Raw genomic sequence first — 23,588 nt, 5'->3', positions numbered from 1 at the left:
GTTTTGGGTTAATTCCCCAACAGAATCTGCTTCTTTGAGAACATTAAGTATCTCTATTAGCCTCAGAGGTTAGATGAATTCCATCCCTATCAAACACCACTCAAACAAATGAATGAACAATATATGAGAGCACGCTTTGAAGCTTTTTCAATTAAGGATATTTAATTCCGGTTGAAAGATTGATGTACTCATATTTAGTGTACGTCTCAAATAGGATTATCTATGGTGAAAATAACTATGAAAATTTAAAAATAAAATAAAATAAAAAAAATAAAAACTGAGGGACATAAACATCTCGCCAAAATAATTAGATGAGGAATTTTATTTTAGTCTTTTTGCCATTACTAGTTGTTTTTCACCAATAATTCATCTCACATAATTGTGACTTATTTAGTTATTTAACAAATGTAACTTGTTTTATTGATATTTCTAAACCCAAGGTATTGCATATAATAATGCATCCATAGACTATTCCATCGTTATTTTGTCCAGAAGTCCTATTTAAATAGTTTGGCTGGTGAACTACGTACCATTGAAGGAATTTTAAAAAGAGGTCTTCTGTTCAATCTCAAAAACTAACATATATAATTCCACCAACACTGGCTTACACTATACTCCTATATGTCCTACTTTGCAGGGCCAACTAAGTTCGACAACGATGCTGATTTAGAGGAATATATATATTTGAGTTACTTTGATTTTATCATATCACATTATTTGTAGGTATGAGTATGCAGTTTTATGCTATGGACTTGAATGTTGTAAATTTGTTCGCGGATTCATCATTTTTCAGATTCATCATAAATATGATGTACTCTACCAATTTGAATGAACGAATATTTTTTATTTTAGTAAAAAAAAAAAAAACTGCCAACTACATTTGTAATTTTAGCCAAAGAATTAAAATTAAACCATGGAAATTAAACTTACATAACAATATGGTGAATTTAAATTACAATCAAATTTCATTACTCAAATGGTGAAAAACCATGCATGATCAAATAGTTTTCTTTCCATTAGGATTGTAGCATTTTATTCAATTATTATTACCTAGGGATTTTACGGCACGTAAGTCTAGTCCGGATCTGGATTTGCTACAGTTATAAAACCACACAGTTTTCACGCAGTTTCAATCTTGGTCATTGCTTGTTGATCAGACGGTTCTGATAAAATCAGTTGTAAAATCCATCAAAACAATCACAACCATACATAACATATCGGACGGTCCACATTCAGAACTGTGTGAAAACTGTGTGGAATATTACAGCGTGAAATCTGCTTCCGTCTAGTCCCACTCTACTCCTTCAGGAAACGGAAAGTCAGAGAAATTAATAGTTCCCTTTCCATCTGGAGAAACAATATCATATGGTGAATCTTCTCCAAAATCAACTGCCATTGACTTCCAATATAGACTTGGTTCCCATTCTGCTTCTTTGAGAACTTTCAATATCTCTTTTCTCAATATTTCACTCCCCTCGGTTGATAGATGAATTCCATCCCTAAAATATAACCAAACCACCTAACTAAATCAATAAAATGCAAATTTAAATCATTTTATTTTAAGAGCATACATATGTGACCATTATACTTACATGAGACAAACATTTTTCCAATCATCTTTTTTCTGAATTGCAGACCACATATCAATAGCCTTGATTTTCATCTCGCGACATAGATCTAAACATGCTTCTGAATATATTCGAATTACTTCATTTGTCCTTGGTGGTAACCCAAATTTGTCACTAGTTTCATCATTCCAACAATTTGTTAATATAAAAATTAGGAATTAAAAATATCAAAGTTCTAGATATATTTATTTCTAAAATAGCTTTAAATAAATAGTAAGGTGTATTTGATATTCTAAAAAATAAGTGACTAAATATGATAACCTCGGCTAAAAAATAAGTGACTTTTTCCTATATAGTTTCGTTAGATTATGTAGTCATGATATAATGTACATGTATTCGAGTCATGCATCACTTGTATGTGATATCTATCAGTTTTATGTGCTATTTTGACTAGTAATCAAAATTGCAAACCAAGTTATTACCTTTTGCTCTTGATTAGTTCCTCATTGATTGGAGGATTACTAAGAAATATAATCCGAGTCTTATGTGAGAGACTCTGTCAATCATTAGAAATTATGTCAAACTTAACATTCATAAATTATTATTTTTTTAACGGAAAATATATTATCAATAAAAATTAACATTCATAAATATGAGATGAAATTTGAGACTTTTATAACATGGTTATACCTTAATTAAGTTTGTGAGTGATATTAACCAAATATTTCATCATATATTAATAAATTAAATTTACAATGTATTAATTATGTGTAAATTTACTCCCTATGTTGTTAATACATACAATGTATAAAATTTAAGCTAAAAAAACTCTTGAAATGAAACTTTTTATGTTTTATCATTTCACATATATTAAAGAGAATCTGTAAATGAAGGAGAGTACCATTATATAGATAGCAATTTTCCTCATATTTTCTATGTATTCCCCTAATGGTACATGAGGACCAAGGCCACTTGGATGTGGAGGAATACAATCATTACCACCGAAGTACACAATTACCAACGATGGTTGCTCAATGGCATTCTGTAATTAATAATGACAGTACTAGAAGTGAGTCTTTGTCAGCAAAATCAAAATACTCCTTTTAAAATTTATATAAGAAAAAAAAATTAATTTAGATTTATTAAATAACTAATCTATCTAGTTATATTATAAATTAAATATATTAATTATTCAATAAATTTATAAATAAATTTTCTCTTAACATAAAAATTAGAGTGAGTAGCCGCATAGTTCCCAACTAAAATTCGTAAAAAATTAGAACAACTCCAGCAGAGGTAACTTGATTGTCCGCAAGTGTGTATCTGAAATTTATTACTGTTCACTATTGGAGATAAAGGTGAGTATTCAACCTGTCAATACGGTTCCATTACGAAGCAATGGAACTTCAACATTAATAGGAATAAAATAACAATATATTTGTTTGATTTACTTTTTTTTTTTATAGCATTGTTTTATCATGCATAAATAAAATATTAATAATGTGAGTTATAGTTGTATAGGGTCCAATATAAGTTCTTAAGAGTTGCGAGTTGTTACCATTGAAGTAAAAAATGAATGAATTATTTCAAATTGATGTGGTAATATGGTCTCCACTCAATACCTTTGGAAAAATTTTATCCACGTTTTGGAGAGCACGTCTTGAATTCCAACTAGCGTATCCCCGCAAAATTATATCCGCCTACAAAAATTTCACCTTTTACATAAATACATTACTTTTTTTTTCTATGGAACCAAACTTGATGTATTTCATTTATAATAATAGGAGCAATATAAGTAAGAATTGAATCAAAAGTATTGCGAGAAACATGAGATAGAGCTGCTCGTGCAAGAGCATGAGCGCTTCCGTTTGCTTGCCGTCTAGCAAAGACAACTACATAGTCTTGATAATTAGAAAGAAGAGAACAACTTGTGATCAGAAAACCATATTATGATCTATTTGCTTTGGGATGGTTGACATATTCCATAACCTTTTTGCAATTCATCTCAATAATCACTTTGATATAACCCAAAGTTACATTACTTGAACAATTTACATTTAACATATCCGTAATATAAATGATTTTTAATTTGTTAAAAATAATAATAATAATAAAAATCATGTTAATTTGTCAAGGCATTAATTAAAGAAACAAAAATAAAAACTAAAGTAAAAACATTACGAGGAAAAAAATATTTTCTAAAATTTCAAGACATTGAATGAATTATTTTAAAGAAATTTTTTTTTTTTGTGCCTGAAACACTTGTTAGCATTTTCCTAGCCTTTAAAGATTATTTTAAAGGTTTACTTTCATATTTGATCCCTTACATTTATTTCAAATTTGTCATCTACGTTTAAAAACTTTCAAGTCGGTCCCTTATGTTAGTGATGTTACTATAAGTTTGATATTTCCGTCAAATTTTGAGTTGATTTCTTTTAAAACTTCCACTTGACACCCTCGTAAGTTATCCGGTGTGCAACTCTGTTAGTCATTTGAACGATTTAAATGAAAATTGACAAAAAGAATTAATTAATTGTAATTAATGTTATCCACTCAACATAAATATGTCAAACTTAACATTCATAAATATGAGATGAAATTTGAATTTTTAAATAAGAATTTCATGAAGATTTTATAAAAAAAAAAATTAAAAAATCATGAAGTGTGGAGCAATTCTTAAAATAATGGGGACCAATTTTTAAATTGATTTTGAAATTTCATCTTTTACCTTTATATAGATAGCAATTTTCGTCATATTTTCTATGTATTCCCCTAATGGTACATGAGGACCAAGGCCACTTGGATGTGGAGGAATACAATCATTACCACCGAAGTACACAATTACCAACGATGGCTGCTCAATGGCATTCTGTAATTAAAAATGACGAGTATATATCAAAGGTGAATAATATTTATCAACAAAATCAAAATAATCACATTGTGCACAAATAAATGTAAATATTTGAAAATTATAAAGCTTTATATATTCTTCCTAATATGTCAATGTATTCTTCCTAAGTGTGAACACAACACGACACCCTATTTGAATCTCATCAGTATGATAGTTATTATAATTATATGTATGATGTATGATATGATATATTATCAATCTGTATGATCATGATATGATGAGTTCGTTTCATCATAAGGTTGATTATGTATATTATCAATGTATATAATATGATGAGTCCGTTTCATCACAAGATTGTGTAATGTGAGATTTTAGTTTAATGCAATTGGATTAGGTGACATATAAATGTTAGTTAAAGAGAGTATACCACATGAGTTATTCTCATATTTTAAGGTGCTCACACTAGTGAATTTCAAATTCATATTAGAATGGTTAAAGTAACGTATTAGAGTGGTTAAAAGTACTATATTAGAATGGTTAGAGTATCATATTAAACTGGTTATACTACCATATTAGAATGGTAAAATCACCGTATTAGATTGGTCTTAGTATCATATGAGAGTGATTTTTGTACCATATTTAAGAGTCTATTTCTAGAAATCGTGCAGTAGGACTCCGTTATAGTTGTAGTTGAGCTGTTTTATACTGGGAACGTCGTGGTGATAGTCTGTTTGTACAATTTTTGACAGTGCTGCGAATCATCTTAAAGAGAGCAACCTAGTCCATTACTCAAGCTCTTCAGTGGCTGAATATTATTTAAACGGTTTTTTTTAACTCCGGTAACAACAATTTTAAGACGTTTCATGTGTGTCATGACTACCGATGAAATTAATGGCACAAAAGTTATGATGTTGCTGATTGTGACAAACCATTTGGGTTTGAAGAGAATCACTTTAAACATTAACAACAAAAAAAATAATTTATAACAACAAAAGAGTTGCTAATATTTTCAAGAAAGATATTCCAGTTGTACATGAAATAGATGAACAAGCTGAAAAGGATAAAAACGCTAAAGAATATTCCTTTGAAAGTCTTATTATTACATGTCTTCGCATTGAAGAAGTTAGAAAACTAGCTAGAACAGAAAAATGAAGTGCGTGTTGTGTTGAACAACACTAAAAACAAATTTACAGGCAATGTTCTGAAGCCAACTGACAAATCATTCAAAAATCAGAAACACACTATGATTTTTTTTTGAAAGGACGAAACACACTATGAATAAAAACTCTAAATGTGAATTTAATGGTACCTTGGATAGAAATTGGAAATATTATTTCATCACTTTTGTTGATGATGATGTTTTTGACATGTTAATATTTTTCTTGTAACAGAAATTGAAAAATCTATTAGATAAGAAAATCAAATAATTTTGATACAGTCACAAAATATGATTCTCATATTTTTACCGAGCACAAAATTATTCATGTAACAATTACACCTTACTCTCCTAAAATGAACGGAAGTAAAGCATAAAACCTTTACCGAGCTAATTGTTGTGGTCATGCTTAATTTCGGGGTTGCAACTCATTAATGGGGAAAATTTTATCAATAATTTGTTTTGTGCTAAAGAGAGTGCCTAAATCCAAGAACACAATTTCTCCTTACGAAATTTTGAAGAAAAGATAACATAACTTGTCTTATTTATAAAATGGGGGTTGTATGGTCTATGTTCAGATTTTAGATTTCAAGAGTTAAATGAGTTGTTCATGATACTAATCCGACCTAAAAGACCAGAAGATCATAGATTGAAATTGCAGAAAAATGCAAGAAATAAGAGGAAAGTGATAAGCAAGTTACAAATAGCTTGGGATACCATATTGAGAGAATCAGAGAGAAGATTCATTATTTATTGAATGATTTTGAATTAACTCAAAGTACAAGATGAGTATTTATACTAATCTAAGTATACTCAGTAATTAGTCAAAAAAACAAGCGTACTCGGTAATTTGTTCACCAAGTTATCAATTCAACAACTTGTAACTAACTATTAGCCATCTTCACTAAAACGGTAATTAATCTCTCTTTGTAACTCCAAATTTAGTGGGGTTTGATTCTGTGGAAAGCTAACTTGATTATGGTCATTTCGGTATCCGTTTGGTGAATTATTGATCCAAATTGAGTTGTGTGCGAAACTTTCAAGTTGTGACTCGAAAGCAGATTTTGTGCAGAATTTTGGGGACATACCTTCACTAAAACGGTAATTAATCTCTTTTTGTAACTCTAAATTTAGTGGAGTTTGATTCTGTGGAAAGATAACTCGATTACGGTCATTTTGATATCCGTTTGGTGAATTATTGATCTAAATTGAGTTGTGTGCGAAGCTTTGAAGTTGTGACTCGAAAGCAGAATTTTAGGGGGGCAAAATCCAAAAAATTATAAAACAGGGGGTAAAAGTCCACGTTTTAAAACAGGTGGGTTAAAATTTCGATTTAATCAAAACAGGGGACAAAACTGCATTTAAGCCAAAAGAAAAAAAGTCTTTAAGATACTTCTAAATATCACCTTTGGAAGGGCTTGGGCTCTCATCTTTATCTTTAGCTAACTCAATTAGGGGGAAGAGGACCCTAGTAGTCCAGAGTCCGGGACGAGTTCTGGCATCAAGTGGTTCCAGTCCCCTACTAAATGCAGTTGCGGGGGATCGAACCGTGATCCTCCCTACCAAGTTCAGCGCCAATCACCACTAAACCAGCTAACATCTGATAGAATTTAATTTATTATTATTAGGGATTAGGGATGAAGGCATTAATGCTAATTGGGAGGTTAAAAATTGTGTCATTTAAGTTGTTTCAAAATGGTTTTCAAAATATATTCTCTCTTTATCTTGGGTATCATGTACTTTGAGTCTATCTTTTGTTGTTTTCCTCAATTAAAAATACACACAAACCAGATTCAAATTTTACTACTCACATGAGAAATCATGATCATATTGCCAAGTCTATAAACCAATGTTTTAAGAACCGGACCGGGCCGGTCGGTTCGACCGGTTTGACCGTGAACCGGACACAGCACCGGTCCGGAAGAAAGGCCAAAACCGGTAGTCAATAAATCCGGTAAAAAACCGTTATGAACCAGAGTGAACCGGTGGGAACCGTCGAAACCGGTGAACCAGTTACGGTTCTGGAAAATCGGCCGGTTCTCACTCAGATAAAAAAAATGAATTTTTCATTTTTTTTGCTTTTTCTGTTTTCATTTCACTGGAAACGCAAAACATGGGAGTGAAACATTTTTTATGTTTTTTTTTGTTAATTTCAGTTTCAAACAAATGCTTACTTTTTTTCATTTTTTCCATTGTTATTAAGTATTAACTTTTCCTATGTAAAATAAATGTAACATTAACTTTTCCATTTTCTTCCAAGTTTTTCATGAACAAAGAGGGAAGTTTATTTATGGAACACAAGGAATGAAGAAAAAGAAGAAATTAGAGGTACACAAGAAACAATAAAACAATAACAATGACATAACATGAATAAATCAAAAACTAGTAATCAGTTTCCCCTTGAAAAAAAAAAAAACAGATGTGAAGAGAGAATAGGAGGAGGCGGCTGTGCATCTATTTTAGTTTTTTAGGGTTTGTGTTACTAGTGTGTTATTATAATATACTCCCTCCGTCCCAAATTATAAGGGAAAAAAACCCATTTTTTTGTCCCAAATTATAAGAGAAAAAATCATTTTCAAGAATGTTTTTTCTTTATTTTCATAAAATTAAATGCAAATTGCATTTAATTTCTTCTCTCTCTCATTTTTTCAATAAACAACAACCAATAAAAATTGTTTTTACATCTTCCTATGCAACTTATTCCAAGGAAAACCCACAAAATCATACTTCAAATTCTCATGTTTTACTTTTTCTTAATAAGTGTGATTTTTTTATTTTCCCTTATAATTTGGGACGGAGGGAGTATATAGAAGTAAATTTGGGCCATAGAAAGTTAGAAGTTTGATTTTTAAAAAAGCCCAATGTGATTTATTTTTTTAAGGAAAAAATCTTTATGGCTCTGTTTGGTAACACAAATAAGCTAGCTTATAGCTTATTATATGAGCTTATAAGCTTGTTTCAAAAAATTAGAGGTGTTTGGTAACAAGCTTTTTGTACTAGCTTATAGCTTTTTTTCAGATGCTATTTCAAGTAGCATTTGAGCTTATAGCTTATAGCTTTTTACACTTTATTCCATTTTTACCCTTTAATTTAATAACTACCCACTCTAAAAAATAAACTACCCACTATCAATTATGTAATTTTATATTTAATAACCACTTTAAAAGCTAATTTTACCAAACACTTTAATTTCAATAAGCTAGCTTTTCAGCTATCAGCTATAAGCTAGCTTTTCAGCTATCAGCTAGCTTATCAGCTATCAGCTAGCTTATAGCTTATTTTTACCAAACAGACCCTATATTTCCATATATAAAACAAGTACAAGATTTTTTATTTTTTATGGTAAAATAAGTTCGGACTTCAAAATTATATGAACGGTTTAATGTAAACGGTTTAATAACGGTTGAACCGATCCGACCGGTTGAACCTTAAACCGGAGGTCACAACGGTTCGACCTCCGATCCGGTTCTTAAAAAATTGCTATAAACTATGGAAAACAACTCTAAATCTAAGAAAAACAATAAAAAAAACTACTACAAGATAAAAAGATTTTCATTGATTAAGCTCCAATGTCTCAAAAACTACATATATTAATGGATAATAATATCCTAAATCGGTTTAAGACTATAAAACTCAATCTAAACAACTTAAATATAATAAATGCTCAAATAACAATATGAATTCTACTTCTAAATTATTAAATTAACTACTACATAATTAATCTCCTTCCAGAACATGCATGATTCAAGACTACCATATAACAGCATTTTATTCTGTTAGTCCCACACTACATTTTCAGGAAAAGGTATGTTGGAGACATTAAAAGTTGAGATTCCATCAGGAAGAACTGGATCATATGGTGAATCTTCTCCAAATTCAACTGGCATTAGTTTCCAGTATAAACTTGGTTCCCATTCTGCTTCTTTGATGACCTTCAATATCTCTTTTGTCAATATTTCACTCCCCTCAGTTGATAGATGAACTCCATCACTAAAATATAACCAAACCACATAATCACATTAATTAATGAAATGCATATTTAAACCATTTTAATTGAAGAACATACTTACATGAAGCAAACGTTTCTCCAGTTTTCTTTTTTTTGAATTGCAGACCACACATCAATAGCCTCGATTTTCATCTCGCGACACAATTCCAAACATGCTTTTGAATATATTCCACATATTTCATTTGTCCTTAACGGTTTCCCAAATTCATCACTGGATTCATTTCAACAATTTGTTAATGGAAATATTAGGAAATTCAAATGTCAAAGGTTTTATCATATACTTTGCAATATAATATATGTAATTATTACATGTTATACTTGAGTTGTGCTTCATCGATGGGAGGATTACTGAGAAATATAATCCGAGTCTTCTCTGATAGGCTCTGTCAATCATTAGAACTTATGTCAAACTTACATTTAAGAGTGAATTAATAATATTAGTATTACTCGAATCATATATTTTAACCATAAAAATCATCCAAATCAATGTGTGACAATAGAATAAGATTCATTTACCCTTATATGGATAGCAATTTTTCTCATATTTTCTATGTATTCCTCCAATGGTACATGAGGACCAAGGCCACTTGGATTTGGACGAATACAATCATTACCACCAAAATATACAATCACCAATGATGGTTGCTCAATTGCATCCTGTACGAAGAATGAGTCTTTGTTATAAAACAGTTTACTGACTTTGTAAAAAACAGAAAACGATTTTTTCAAAAATGGCAACGAAATAAGAGAGAAGAAAAGCGAGTAAATAACAAAAATTACTACAAAATGACCAACATGAAAAAAAATTTGAAAACAACTCAAATCCAAAATTTTCAATACCTTTGGAAAAACTTTATCCAAAATTTGTAGAGCACGTCTTGAATTCCAAGAAGCGTATCCTCGCAAAACTATATCAGCCTACAACAAATAAAAATCTATGACCAATTGACCATGGTCTATTTGTATGTACTTATCAAACAAAAGAAGCTTTATAAGCTCTTCAATCATTAATTTTTTTTAACTAAATTATTAATAATTATTTTTAATGTGTATGAATAACAATTATTTAATGTGTAATAATTATTCAAAATGTGTTAAACTGGTTTTAAAATTTCAATAATAGATGATTAAAATTGTTAAATTAAGGGATGTGGTGGGTAGTTCAACTGATTTGAGCTAAGAGTTAAATGTGTTAAACCGTAAAAAGACTCGATTTTAATAAATAGCAGTTGTTTTTCAATAAAAAGATTCCAACTTTTAATTTTTTTTTTAGCATGTGCAATTGCACATGTTAGACAAACTCTTTCTTAAAATTTATTTCAGAAAATTTTTGAGAAAAAATTCTCAAGATTTTTTAAGTTTTTTTGCAAAAAAATCTACAAATACTTCTTTTTCAAAAGAGAAATGAAAATGTAGTTTTATATATATATATATAAAATGAAAATGTAGTTGATGCTGATACCCCTTATCTAATCCCCGTAACTTACAATGGAGCTCATAATTAAGAGACAAAAGTTCACATTTAATGTATTTAGTACGTATGAGTTCAAAATTTAAAGCTTTATTAAATGAGATTTTTTATGGATTTAGATTCTCTAAATTCATCTATATTAAAAAAAATTAATTAAAAAAGAGAAAATATTACATATCTAAATGTACTAACCTTGCGAGAGTACAAATGAGAAAGAGTAGCTCCCCAACCTTCATAATAACTATGTTGAACAATTGAAGAACCAAACAATACAAATATAGGCCTCGTTGTCATTTGTTCCTAACACAATAATGTATCAAAGGAGATAAAAGTAGTTAACGTTTTTATTTCTAATAAGGAATGAACCTACTTTTCTCTTATAGTAGTCAAGATGGATAGGATAACTGGATAAGTACCATGCATTACCAAAAACGTAGAATATCCATTTTGTCCATGTGAGGCAAAAAAAAGTCATACATTGTTTTTATTCAACCACCTACAACTTCTCCTCGTGTTCATATCTACCCTTATTTTAATTTTAGTTGTTATGACTAAATCACCTAAAATAAAATATTCAAAAGAAATATACTATATATAAAATTAACATTTTGAAATAATCAATTAAAAGCAAACTTAATTTGAACCGTTACGCGGACTTAATTCGATTGGTAGATATATTAAATTATTTGTAACAAAAAAAAAATTAAATTATATATGTAAGAGTCATAGTTCAAATTCCGGACAATCGACTTTAAATTGTCCATAAATACTTATATCTTAGGTCGAATAGTTGATTAGTACTAAAATTTGACATAATTATTTTGTTGATATATTTATTAAAATTCAAATAGAGTAAATATCCAAGAATTTTAAAATAGAGTAAATATTTTAATTTAGTCCTTCACAACTATTTTTGTGTAAATTTTATCATAGAATCATTAGTTGACTTGAACCATAGCCACCCCACTACTATTATTTTTTTCCATCTTGTTCTTTTTATATGTTTATCACAATCCCTAGAATCACAATGATACAAGTATATTCCAAATAACATAGAAGTGAGATCTCTTCTTTCTAGTGTTTATTCATCTTTTCCTTTTCATGCGAATATTAACACGTAACGTAACTCCATAACTTTATTTAATTCAACATTTATCTTTTTACCATCAGGTCAAATTTGTAAAATAAAACAATTAACAATTTAAGAATTACAAGGAAAATTTGTCAAAAAAAAAAAAAAGATTTCCAATGAAGTTATATCAAAAATAAAAAAGAGATGATCCAAATCATAGAACATTCAATAAAGACATAAAACCCAAAAATAGTGAAATATTTTAAGCAATTTAATAAATCAAATATAGTCATAGAAGTGATAAAAAAAGAACTAAGAAAACCAATTTTCTTTAGTCAAAGTTTTAAATTCGTGTTATTTATGGTTGTTGTAAATGATTCAATGAATTGGAACATGTCTTTTGTTCACAAATATGCACATCAATCACATTCAAAGTTGTTTTTTCGTCTGGGCCAAGTGGATCATAGAGTGAATTAATCTTCTCCAAATTCATTTTCGGTGACTTCCAATGCAAGCAAGGTTCCAAATCTATTGGTTTGACTAGTAATCCAAGCTCTGAAGCGTTTCAAACTCTAAAACAACACAACATTTGAACCTTGCAACCTCTGAAGACTGATATAAGTTCTGAAGCATATGAAACTCTGTTTTGGTTCTGATGCGCGTTTCTGCTTTCTTAGCTTTTAGAGGCAGTTAGTTAGTTAGTTTTTGTACATTTATAATTCAGTTACTTTTGTTTGTCCTAGGTAGTTAGACAGTTATCTTCAGTTGAAGTAACAAACTTGTATATAAACAAATAAGGCCATTTGTGGAAGATTAAGATTTTACTTTTCTTTTATTCAATTTCTGCTTAGTTTTCAATAAGTCATTTCTCTCAAATTATTCATTCTTCATTCATCTTTTATTCTCCTATGCTTTTTGTTTTGGGTTAATTCCCCAACAGAATCTGCTTCTTTGAGAACATTAAGTATCTCTATTAGCCTCAGAGGTTAGATGAATTCCATCCCTATCAAACACCACTCAAACAAATGAATGAACAATATATGAGAGCACGCTTTGAAGCTTTTTCAATTAAGGATATTTAATTCCGGTTGAAAGATTGATGTACTCATATTTAGTGTACGTCTCAAATAGGATTATCTATGGTGAAAATAACTATGAAAATTTAAAAATAAAATAAAATAAAAAAAATAAAAACTGAGGGACATAAACATCTCGCCAAAATAATTAGATGAGGAATTTTATTTTAGTCTTTTTGCCATTACTAGTTGTTTTTCACCAATAATTCATCTCACATAATTGTGACTTATTTAGTTATTTAACAAATGTAACTTGTTTTATTGATATTTCTAAACCCAAGGTATTGCATATAATAATGCATCCATAGACTATTCCATCGTTATTTTGTCCAGAAGTCCTATTTAAATAGTTTGGCTGGTGAACTACGTACCATTGAAGGAATTTTAAAAAGAGGTCTTCTGTTCAATCTCAAAAACTAACATATATAATTCCACCAACACTGGCTTACACTATACTCCTATATGTCCTACTTTGCAGGGCCAACTAAGTTCGACAACGATGCTGATTTAGAGGAATATATATATTTGAGTTACTTTGATTTTATCATATCACATTATTTGTAGGTATGAGTATGCAGTTTTATGCTATGGACTTGAATGTTGTAAATTTGTTCGCGGATTCATCATTTTTCAGATTCATCATAAATATGATGTACTCTACCAATTTGAATGAACGAATATTTTTTATTTTAGTAAAAAAAAAAAAAACTGCCAACTACATTTGTAATTTTAGCCAAAGAATTAAAATTAAACCATGGAAATTAAACTTACATAACAATATGGTGAATTTAAATTACAATCAAATTTCATTACTCAAATGGTGAAAAACCATGCATGATCAAATAGTTTTCTTTCCATTAGGATTGTAGCATTTTATTCAATTATTATTACCTAGGGATTTTACGGCACGTAAGTCTAGTCCGGATCTGGATTTGCTACAGTTATAAAACCACACAGTTTTCACGCAGTTTCAATCTTGGTCATTGCTTGTTGATCAGACGGTTCTGATAAAATCAGTTGTAAAATCCATCAAAACAATCACAACCATACATAACATATCGGACGGTCCACATTCAGAACTGTGTGAAAACTGTGTGGAATATTACAGCGTGAAATCTGCTTCCGTCTAGTCCCACTCTACTCCTTCAGGAAACGGAAAGTCAGAGAAATTAATAGTTCCCTTTCCATCTGGAGAAACAATATCATATGGTGAATCTTCTCCAAAATCAACTGCCATTGACTTCCAATATAGACTTGGTTCCCATTCTGCTTCTTTGAGAACTTTCAATATCTCTTTTCTCAATATTTCACTCCCCTCGGTTGATAGATGAATTCCATCCCTAAAATATAACCAAACCACCTAACTAAATCAATAAAATGCAAATTTAAATCATTTTATTTTAAGAGCATACATATGTGACCATTATACTTACATGAGACAAACATTTTTCCAATCATCTTTTTTCTGAATTGCAGACCACATATCAATAGCCTTGATTTTCATCTCGCGACATAGATCTAAACATGCTTCTGAATATATTCGAATTACTTCATTTGTCCTTGGTGGTAACCCAAATTTGTCACTAGTTTCATCATTCCAACAATTTGTTAATATAAAAATTAGGAATTAAAAATATCAAAGTTCTAGATATATTTATTTCTAAAATAGCTTTAAATAAATAGTAAGGTGTATTTGATATTCTAAAAAATAAGTGACTAAATATGATAACCTCGGCTAAAAAATAAGTGACTTTTTCCTATATAGTTTCGTTAGATTATGTAGTCATGATATAATGTACATGTATTCGAGTCATGCATCACTTGTATGTGATATCTATCAGTTTTATGTGCTATTTTGACTAGTAATCAAAATTGCAAACCAAGTTATTACCTTTTGCTCTTGATTAGTTCCTCATTGATTGGAGGATTACTAAGAAATATAATCCGAGTCTTATGTGAGAGACTCTGTCAATCATTAGAAATTATGTCAAACTTAACATTCATAAATTATTATTTTTTTAACGGAAAATATATTATCAATAAAAATTAACATTCATAAATATGAGATGAAATTTGAGACTTTTATAACATGGTTATACCTTAATTAAGTTTGTGAGTGATATTAACCAAATATTTCATCATATATTAATAAATTAAATTTACAATGTATTAATTATGTGTAAATTTACTCCCTATGTTGTTAATACATACAATGTATAAAATTTAAGCTAAAAAAACTCTTGAAATGAAACTTTTTATGTTTTATCATTTCACATATATTAAAGAGAATCTGTAAATGAAGGAGAGTACCATTATATAGATAGCAATTTTCCTCATATTTTCTATGTATTCCCCTAATGGTACATGAGGACCAAGGCCACTTGGATGTGGAGGAATACAATCATTACCACCGAAGTACACAATTACCAACGATGGTTGCTCAATGGCATTCTGTAATTAATAATGACAGTACTAGAAGTGAGTCTTTGTCAGCAAAATCAAAATACTCCTTTTAAAATTTATATAAGAAAAAAAAATTAATTTAGATTTATTAAATAACTAATCTATCTAGTTATATTATAAATTAAATATATTAATTATTCAATAAATTTATAAATAAATTTTCTCTTAACATAAAAATTAGAGTGAGTAGCCGCATAGTTCCCAACTAAAATTCGTAAAAAATTAGAACAACTCCAGCAGAGGTAACTTGATTGTCCGCAAGTGTGTATCTGAAATTTATTACTGTTCACTATTGGAGATAAAGGTGAGTATTCAACCTGTCAATACGGTTCCATTACGAAGCAATGGAACTTCAACATTAATAGGAATAAAATAACAATATATTTGTTTGATTTACTTTTTTTTTTTATAGCATTGTTTTATCATGCATAAATAAAATATTAATAATGTGAGTTATAGTTGTATAGGGTCCAATATAAGTTCTTAAGAGTTGCGAGTTGTTACCATTGAAGTAAAAAATGAATGAATTATTTCAAATTGATGTGGTAATATGGTCTCCACTCAATACCTTTGGAAAAATTTTATCCACGTTTTGGAGAGCACGTCTTGAATTCCAACTAGCGTATCCCCGCAAAATTATATCCGCCTACAAAAATTTCACCTTTTACATAAATACATTACTTTTTTTTTCTATGGAACCAAACTTGATGTATTTCATTTATAATAATAGGAGCAATATAAGTAAGAATTGAATCAAAAGTATTGCGAGAAACATGAGATAGAGCTGCTCGTGCAAGAGCATGAGCGCTTCCGTTTGCTTGCCGTCTAGCAAAGACAACTACATAGTCTTGATAATTAGAAAGAAGAGAACAACTTGTGATCAGAAAACCATATTATGATCTATTTGCTTTGGGATGGTTGACATATTCCATAACCTTTTTGCAATTCATCTCAATAATCACTTTGATATAACCCAAAGTTACATTACTTGAACAATTTACATTTAACATATCCGTAATATAAATGATTTTTAATTTGTTAAAAATAATAATAATAATAAAAATCATGTTAATTTGTCAAGGCATTAATTAAAGAAACAAAAATAAAAACTAAAGTAAAAACATTACGAGGAAAAAAATATTTTCTAAAATTTCAAGACATTGAATGAATTATTTTAAAGAAATTTTTTTTTTTTGTGCCTGAAACACTTGTTAGCATTTTCCCAGCCTTTAAAGATTATTTTAAAGGTTTACTTTCATATTTGATCCCTTACATTTATTTCAAATTGTCATCTACGTTTAAAAACTTTCAAGTCGGTCCCTTATGTTAGTGATGTTACTATAAGTTTGATATTTCCGTCAAATTTTGAGTTGATTTCTTTTAAAACTTCCACTTGACACCCTCGTAAGTTATCCGGTGTGCAACTCTGTTAGTCATTTGAACGATTTAAATGAAAATTGACAAAAAGAATTAATTAATTGTAATTAATGTTAGTAACATAAGAGACAAACTTAAAACCTTCTAAAATAAAAACCAAATTAAAATTTAAAATAAATACAAAGATCAAATGTTCCCTAGTTTCCCTGACATATTTCTGGCAGTATAGTATTAGTTTTAAAATTGAATAATTTTGTTATTTTAAATACCATTATTTCTCTTTTTCCTATAATATCTTTAATATTTTATATTTTATTTTATTTGTTGCTCTTCCTTACAATAAATATATTGATAAAATAATAACAAATGTTGCACTGAATTTTAAAAATAACAAATATATAGAAATAATTTAATTTTACAAAAGTGACAAGTAATAAGAAACAAGTAGAATAATATTTGCCTATATAGGTAATTATATCCCCTATTTTATATAGCTAATTTTTAGAAGTGAAAAATGCTTACCAGAGGTGGATTAATACAAGAAATATGTCTAATACTATACTATATGGACTATAGATCCATTTAAGAAAGGGTACCCAATCTTTTAAATTAAACATTATTGATTCACTGCAATTAGTCAAAATCATGTGTATATAAATTCCTGTTGTCACCAAATCGATGATAGTTAGAATAAAATTTGACGGTCAAGATTTTAAGTAAATTTTTATTTTTCATAAAAATTAAAATTGATTGTCCAATCTCAAATCAACTGTCACCGATTTAATAATTGAATAATTGTGGTATTCATTGACAATGGTAAACCAAGACCCCAATCCTTCAAGAGAAACAAGGCCAAGGTACCCAATTCCTTCATTTCAATAGTGGGAGGAAATACATCAATAAAAATTTACTCACTTTATATAATTAAGAATGGAGGATTATTAGAATCAATTATGTTTATTGTATTATTCAAATAATAATACATAATGAATATAAAATAAACATAATTGATTCTAATAAGGATGTATAGTTTTTTTTTTTTTGTGTTCAAAAACGAGATAATTTAATCATTGGCCTAAAATAAGGGACTAACTTGAAACTTTTAACTTGTTCGAAAACGAGATAATTCAAATTTGACAAACAAGAATGAACGAAGTCAAACTAAAACAACAATGCAAGAACAACTACTGCAACCAAAAGAAAAACAAAGATACGCATAATTAGATCTAAACTACACAATGAACTAAAAAAATGTCATATCTATTTTAAGATGAAGAAATTTTATATCTATTTTTTGACGGTATGTATTAATGCTATTATATTAAGCAAAATAATTTTATTTTTTTGCCTAAGACCCTAAAATGTTAGGAACGGCACTGACCGACACGATAACTAAATAAATATGGTTTTAAAAATGAAGAAAGAGTACCTTACGAGCGTACAAGTGAGAAAGAGTAGCTCCCCAACCTTCATAATAACTGTATTGAACAATTGAAGAACCAAACAACACAAATTGAGGCCTCGTTGCCATTTGCTCCTAACACACTGTGTGTGTAACTAATGGGGATACAGAAAGACCATAAATATAATATGATAATAAAAATATACTCACTTGTGTTGGTGCATTGATATTGGTTTGGGACCTGAGAGTGTGCTCCTCTTGAGGTCTGAGGTTCGATTCTCTCTGGCGCCAATTTGGATGGGCTAATTTAGCTTCTTCAAAAAAAAAAAATATGATAATAAAAATACAAATTTATGGTGGACCAAACAATAAATACATATTTATTAGTACAACCGTAGTCCAAGTGATAAGGATTTTGGTCCCCTTTAGCATGTGGTCAGAGGTTCAATTTCTAACTCATACATATTGAGAAAATTAAATTGAAAGGAAGAACTCACCTTGTATGTCTCACAGATTCCTTAACAAAAATTAGTCATCACTGACGACAGCTCGTACCAATAAATTACAAAGTCTTGAAAAAATCTACTTGTCGGGGGTATGCATTTTTTGTGGATTAAATTGTGTACTTTTTTATTTTAAGATAACATTATAGATCATACTGCCTCACGTGGAGTTAGCATAATCTTTTTAATCACATGGAGTGAGCAGTAGTAGATGGAAATGGAATGTCACCCTTGATATTATATTTATTACTGAACCGGTTAAAACAAAATTGAATTGCTTGAATTTCATTTCATGAGATAAAGGGACGATAGAGGACCAGTTTTCCGCCAAATTCAATCTTGTGAGTGTATGAATCAATGTTGAATCCTCTATGCGTAAAAGAAGAGGAGGGATCCGGTGACTCGAGAAGTAAGTCTTCATCAACTTACTCTGCTTAATAACTCGATATCGATATCATATTTCTTCAATCTAATCGTTGAATTTAAATATTTCATTGAGTAAATCAACATCCACAAATTTTTATAAAAATTCAAAATTGTTTGATACTTTTTTTGATAACTTCAATTGAGCGTATAATAAACTTTTAAAAAAACAGTTGAATTTCAATAATCTGAAAAAATAGTTTTGTTTGAAATTTTTTAAATTTTTTTTAATTTGATTTTATTTATTTGATGAACAAATATTCGATGAATAAATAAATTGTTTTTTTTTTTTATTTGATGGAAAAAAATTTATTACAAGACTATTTTCTTTCTCTCCCTCCCATGCATTCAAACCAATTTAATCTCTCATGCATGCAAGCCTCACACGCGCACCAGACAGGAAAAAACAACAAGGGAGATGGCGCCATTCTGAATGGTGCTATGCTTGGTCAATGGCGCAATTTCAAATGGCTACATGTGAGAAAAACAGTCAAGGAGACAACAGGTGCAGAGGAGACAGAAAAAGCAGCAGGGAAGTCAATGTAGCCATTCTGAATGGCGCTATCACATGGGCAATGACGCCATTTCAAATGGTGCTACCCAGTTTGTCTTCTGTCAGAGGTGTATTACGGGAAAAAAAATTGAGAGGGAGGTATTACAGGAAATAAGAGAAGGAGAGGGGTATATTTTGGGAAAAAAATCGAAGTGGGGAGTACTTACTTTCTCATTTTCTTTTTTACCATCTAAAGTAATCATCGTACATTTTTGTGTTCTTCATTTAAAGTAATAAAGGAGTGTTTTTTCTTATCCACATTCTAGTGGTTCTTTGCAAAGACCCATCAATTATTTTATCTCATCAATCACGGGGCAGTGATTGATACAGCTGATTATTAATTTTTTATAAGACACATTTTATTCACGTTTTCTCATCAAAAGCCAAGCCAGCTAAGGAAGCAACAAATGCCAACTAGGGCATGTTTTGATTCATTTATTTTTGGCAGATTTTAGGGTGGGAGACCATGATAAGTCTCTCATCGATGCATTACGTGTTTTGTGGATTAGATTGAATGTGTACATGATATTATAGGATGTACTGTCAGTATTATATTATTTTTTATTTTTTTGGGAAATTTTTTTTATTTTTATTTTTCGAAAACAGGTTTCCGATTTTTGGGGGAAAACGTTTCGATTTTAGATAAAAACAATTCCGAAGATTTTGTCTGAACAAAAAAGTTTCCGTTCTTTTTCCGGGAAAAAGTTCCGATATTTTATTCGAAAAAAAGTTTCGGATATTTTCCGGAAAAAAAAAAGTTTCCAATATTTATCTGGAAAAGTTCTAATATTTTATTCGGAAAAAAAGTTTCAAATATTTTCTGTTTTTTTACTCTTTTTTGTAGCAACAATATTTTTTCAGGTGAACATTTCAAAACTATTTTCCCCAAAAAATCGGGAACTTTTTCCATAAAAAAATCGAAAACTTTTTTCCATAAAATATCCCAAACTTTTTTCCCGAAAAAAGAACGGAAACTTTTTTTTCAGAAAAACTCCGGAATTGTTTTTATCTGAAATCGAAACTTTTTCCCCCAAGAATCGGGAACTTTTATTCCGAAGAAAAAATAAAAAAAATTTCCCGAGAAAATATCGAAAACTTTTTTCCGGAAAAATCAAAAACTTTTTTTCCAATTCATAAAACTTGTGGTGCATTGGTGAGAGACCTATCATGATCTCCCACTCTAGAATTCCCCTTTATTTTTGAACTCGTTTATATGCATAAGTCATATTTCATATGTAAAAAAATAAGACAATCCAAATGAGAGCTAACATACGTTAAGCAAACATCTCGCCAGTCATCCCTATTTTGAAGTAAGAGTACCTTACGAGCGTACAATTGAGAAAGAGTAGCTCCCCAACCTTCATAATAACTGTATTGAACAATTGAAGAACCAAACAACACAAATTGAGGCCTCATTGTCATTTGCTCTTGCTCCTAACACACTGTGTGTGTTTATAAAAATACAAATTTATGCTGGACCAAACAATAAATACATGCATATTTATTAGTACAACCGTCACCAACTTGAAAATATCTTACAACTTGTCCTGGGTGTGCATTTTTTGTGGATTAAATTATGTACTTTTTATTTTAAGATAACATTATAGATCATACTGCCTCCCGTGGAGTTAGCATAATTTTTTTAATCACATGGAGTGAGCAGTAGATGGAATTGGATTGTCTCCGGTGACCATTTTATTGGTATAAATTCAATGTGGATATCTACCCTGATTTTATTGGTACATTTATAAAAAGCAAACTTTGAACAGTCAATAAGTTATACATCGACTGGTAAATACCAATATTATTAGATTCAATGTCTTCATCCGGGATTCAATGAACTTTGTCGGTTTGTCTAAAATCCAAATCCAAAAATATTGTGAAAGTAGTACTAAAACCAATGTTGTAAGAACCCGACCGGGAACCGGACACAACAACGCTCCGGGTGGGTGTCAAGAACCGGCAGTCTGCAAAACTGGGAACAAATTGTTTGGAACCGGATAGAACCGTTCAAACCGTTGAATTGGGGGCGGTTTTAAAAAAACGGCCGGTTCGAAATTTTTAAAAAAAAAAACGCAAAAATCACTTTTCTCCCCTATTTTTCTGTACTTTTCACGAAAACCAAAAACCCCAATTGCTAATCTTGTTATCCTACTAACTAACATAAACACCAAAAACCCCAATTTCAATCTTTCAACACCAAATTTTAATTTTTATAAATTTTTAGGCATATTCTCACTTCTCTCGCCCAATTCTTTTGATTTTCAATCACTCTTTCAATTTACCTAGTTCGATTGAATGATTTGAGTTGATGACAAAATAGTTGGCATTTTTTTTAAGCGTTAATTGAAAGAAAAAAAGAAAGAAAGAAAGTAGTGACAATGAATATGAAAAATAAAGAGGTAATGAAACAAGAGATTTAGATGTAGGGAGAGAAGTAAAAAGATGTAACATTGTTGAGTCAATTGTAGAAATATAAGAGAGATTCAAAACAATTGCAAAAACATGTACTAGTGTTGCTTGAAGAGATTGGAAAGAAAATGAACGGCTGCTTTGTGTTTTGGCAGATAACAATATTGTGGCTATTTATATAATTAGGGTTAAAGTAAGAGGTACTATTGGGCTTATTTGGTTTTCTGGTATGTTGTTGGGCCATGTGAAAAAAAAAAATGTATTACTTTTTTATTGTGCTTATTCATATTTATTTTATGCATCTAATTATTAGCATGAATTATGATGTTTTTATATTTTATGTCTAGTATTTGTTATCAATTTATGTATAAGTATTTTACATCAAAAAAAAATTATGTATAAGTATTTTGTTAGTTTGTTAATTTATGTCTAAGTATTTGTTATTTTGTGACTGATAATTTGTTTATTAGCTATGAAATACGAAAAGATGTGAACGGTTCAATATAAACGGTTCTATAACGGTTGAACTGATCCAACCGGTTGACCCATGAACTGGTGGCCACACCGGTTCGACCTTCGGCCCGGTTCTTAAAACATTGACTAAAACTAAAAAAAAAAAATTGACATAATTATTTTGTATATATATTTATTAAAATTCAAAATATAGTAAATATCCAAGAAATTTAAAATAGAATAAATATTTAATTTGGTTCCTCACAATTTTTTTTGTCAAAGTAGTCTAGTGGCTAGAAATTCCACCCTTAAAGTGGATAAGTGGGATGATCGGGGTTCGAACCCCGGCCCCCTGCATATATAATGTATTCTATCTGTCAGCTGAGTTAAGCTCACGGGACAGGTTCCTTGCAATTTTCTTACCGATTAATTATGTCTCTAACAAAAAAATAAACTAGTCCCTTTATTATACTATAGTGACCCGGAGATTAATTTGTCCCAAATATAAAAATGTTACGACCGAATTAGGATTTTATTTTTGTCGGTAGTGAGTTCAACCATCAGTAAATTGTGAAAGACAAGTTGATCCTTCAAATTTAAATTAAACAAGAAACAAAGTATAGTCACTAGGTCAAATTTTTGATCCCACGCCTTCTTCTTCCACCTCTTGTACAACCTGAAGATCAACGACAGTTTTGGGATTTTTGTGTTTGTTAGATTTAAAAGGGAGGGGTGAGAAGATATCCATTTTGTCCCTTCTTTTACCGCATGAGATAGACCAATTTGTCAATTTTCGGCC

At 29.8% G+C, this 23,588-nt stretch overlaps 3 protein-coding genes across 5 annotated transcripts; all 3 read right to left on the bottom strand.

The window, feature by feature from the left end:
- Positions 1-946: 946 nt before the first annotated feature.
- LOC123891894 (GDSL esterase/lipase CPRD49-like) lies at positions 947-7,005 on the bottom strand. The gene is made up of 7 exons (XM_045941764.1): positions 6,982-7,005; positions 4,297-4,437; positions 3,191-3,268; positions 2,470-2,610; positions 2,051-2,124; positions 1,593-1,742; positions 947-1,499 (listed from the first exon to the last, which is right to left on the bottom strand). The coding sequence occupies exons 1-7, from the start codon at positions 7,003-7,005 to the stop codon at positions 1,286-1,288; spliced, it is 822 nt and encodes a 273-aa protein (XP_045797720.1). The 3' UTR covers positions 947-1,285.
- A 2,100-nt stretch (positions 7,006-9,105) lies between these two features.
- On the bottom strand, positions 9,106-11,617 carry LOC123888534 (GDSL esterase/lipase CPRD49-like). Its single transcript, XM_045937612.1, has 6 exons — positions 11,248-11,617; positions 10,425-10,502; positions 10,101-10,241; positions 9,894-9,967; positions 9,646-9,795; positions 9,106-9,565 (listed from the first exon to the last, which is right to left on the bottom strand). Exons 1-6 carry the CDS (start codon positions 11,347-11,349, stop codon positions 9,352-9,354), a joined length of 759 nt encoding a protein of 252 aa, XP_045793568.1. The 5' UTR covers positions 11,350-11,617; the 3' UTR covers positions 9,106-9,351.
- A 2,373-nt stretch (positions 11,618-13,990) lies between these two features.
- LOC123888533 (GDSL esterase/lipase CPRD49-like) lies at positions 13,991-21,340 on the bottom strand. 3 transcript variants are annotated; one of them, XM_045937610.1, is made up of 6 exons: positions 21,245-21,340; positions 16,235-16,312; positions 15,514-15,654; positions 15,095-15,168; positions 14,637-14,786; positions 13,991-14,543 (listed from the first exon to the last, which is right to left on the bottom strand). In XM_045937610.1, exons 1-6 carry the CDS (start codon positions 21,338-21,340, stop codon positions 14,330-14,332), a joined length of 753 nt encoding a protein of 250 aa, XP_045793566.1. In that variant the 3' UTR covers positions 13,991-14,329. The 3 variants fall into 3 exon arrangements, with proteins under 3 accessions (XP_045793566.1, XP_045793565.1, XP_045793567.1); XM_045937609.1 differs by lacking the exon at positions 21,245-21,340 and adding an exon at positions 18,473-18,628; XM_045937611.1 differs by lacking the exons at positions 16,235-16,312; positions 21,245-21,340 and adding an exon at positions 18,473-18,630.
- Positions 21,341-23,588: the final 2,248 nt, after the last annotated feature.

Source organism: Trifolium pratense, linkage group LG6 (assembly GCF_020283565.1).
Source record: "Trifolium pratense cultivar HEN17-A07 linkage group LG6, ARS_RC_1.1, whole genome shotgun sequence".
NCBI classification, from domain to species: domain Eukaryota; kingdom Viridiplantae; phylum Streptophyta; class Magnoliopsida; order Fabales; family Fabaceae; genus Trifolium; species Trifolium pratense.
This window is presented reverse-complemented; position numbering and strand designations above follow the sequence as displayed.

Bases quoted from the DNA above. Each gene is read 5' to 3' on its own strand.
- LOC123891894 (XM_045941764.1), bottom strand. From the start codon at position 7,005: ATGAGAGCCCAAGCCCTTCCAAAG. The intron at 3,269-4,296 runs GTAAAAGATGAA...AAATTTTTGTAG, and splicing joins AAATTGCTATCTATATAAAG to GCGGATATAATTTTGCGGGG. The intron at 1,743-2,050 runs GTAATAACTTGG...TGATGAAACTAG, and splicing joins GAACTAATCAAGAGCAAAAG to TGACAAATTTGGGTTACCAC.
- LOC123888534 (XM_045937612.1), bottom strand. From the start codon at position 11,349: ATGACAACGAGGCCTATATTTGTATTGTTTGGTTCTTCAATTGTTCAA. The intron at 9,968-10,100 runs GTAAATGAATCT...AATGATTGACAG, and splicing joins AAATTGCTATCCATATAAGG to AGCCTATCAGAGAAGACTCG. The intron at 9,796-9,893 runs GTAATAATTACA...AAATGAATCCAG, and splicing joins GCACAACTCAAGTATAACAT to TGATGAATTTGGGAAACCGT.
- LOC123888533 (XM_045937609.1), bottom strand. From the start codon at position 18,574: ATGGCAACGAGGCCTCAATTTGTGTTGTTTGGTTCTTCAATTGTTCAA. The intron at 15,655-16,234 runs GTATTGAGTGGA...TATTAATTACAG, and splicing joins TGGATAAAATTTTTCCAAAG to AATGCCATTGAGCAACCATC. The intron at 14,787-15,094 runs GTAATAACTTGG...TGATGAAACTAG, and splicing joins GAACTAATCAAGAGCAAAAG to TGACAAATTTGGGTTACCAC.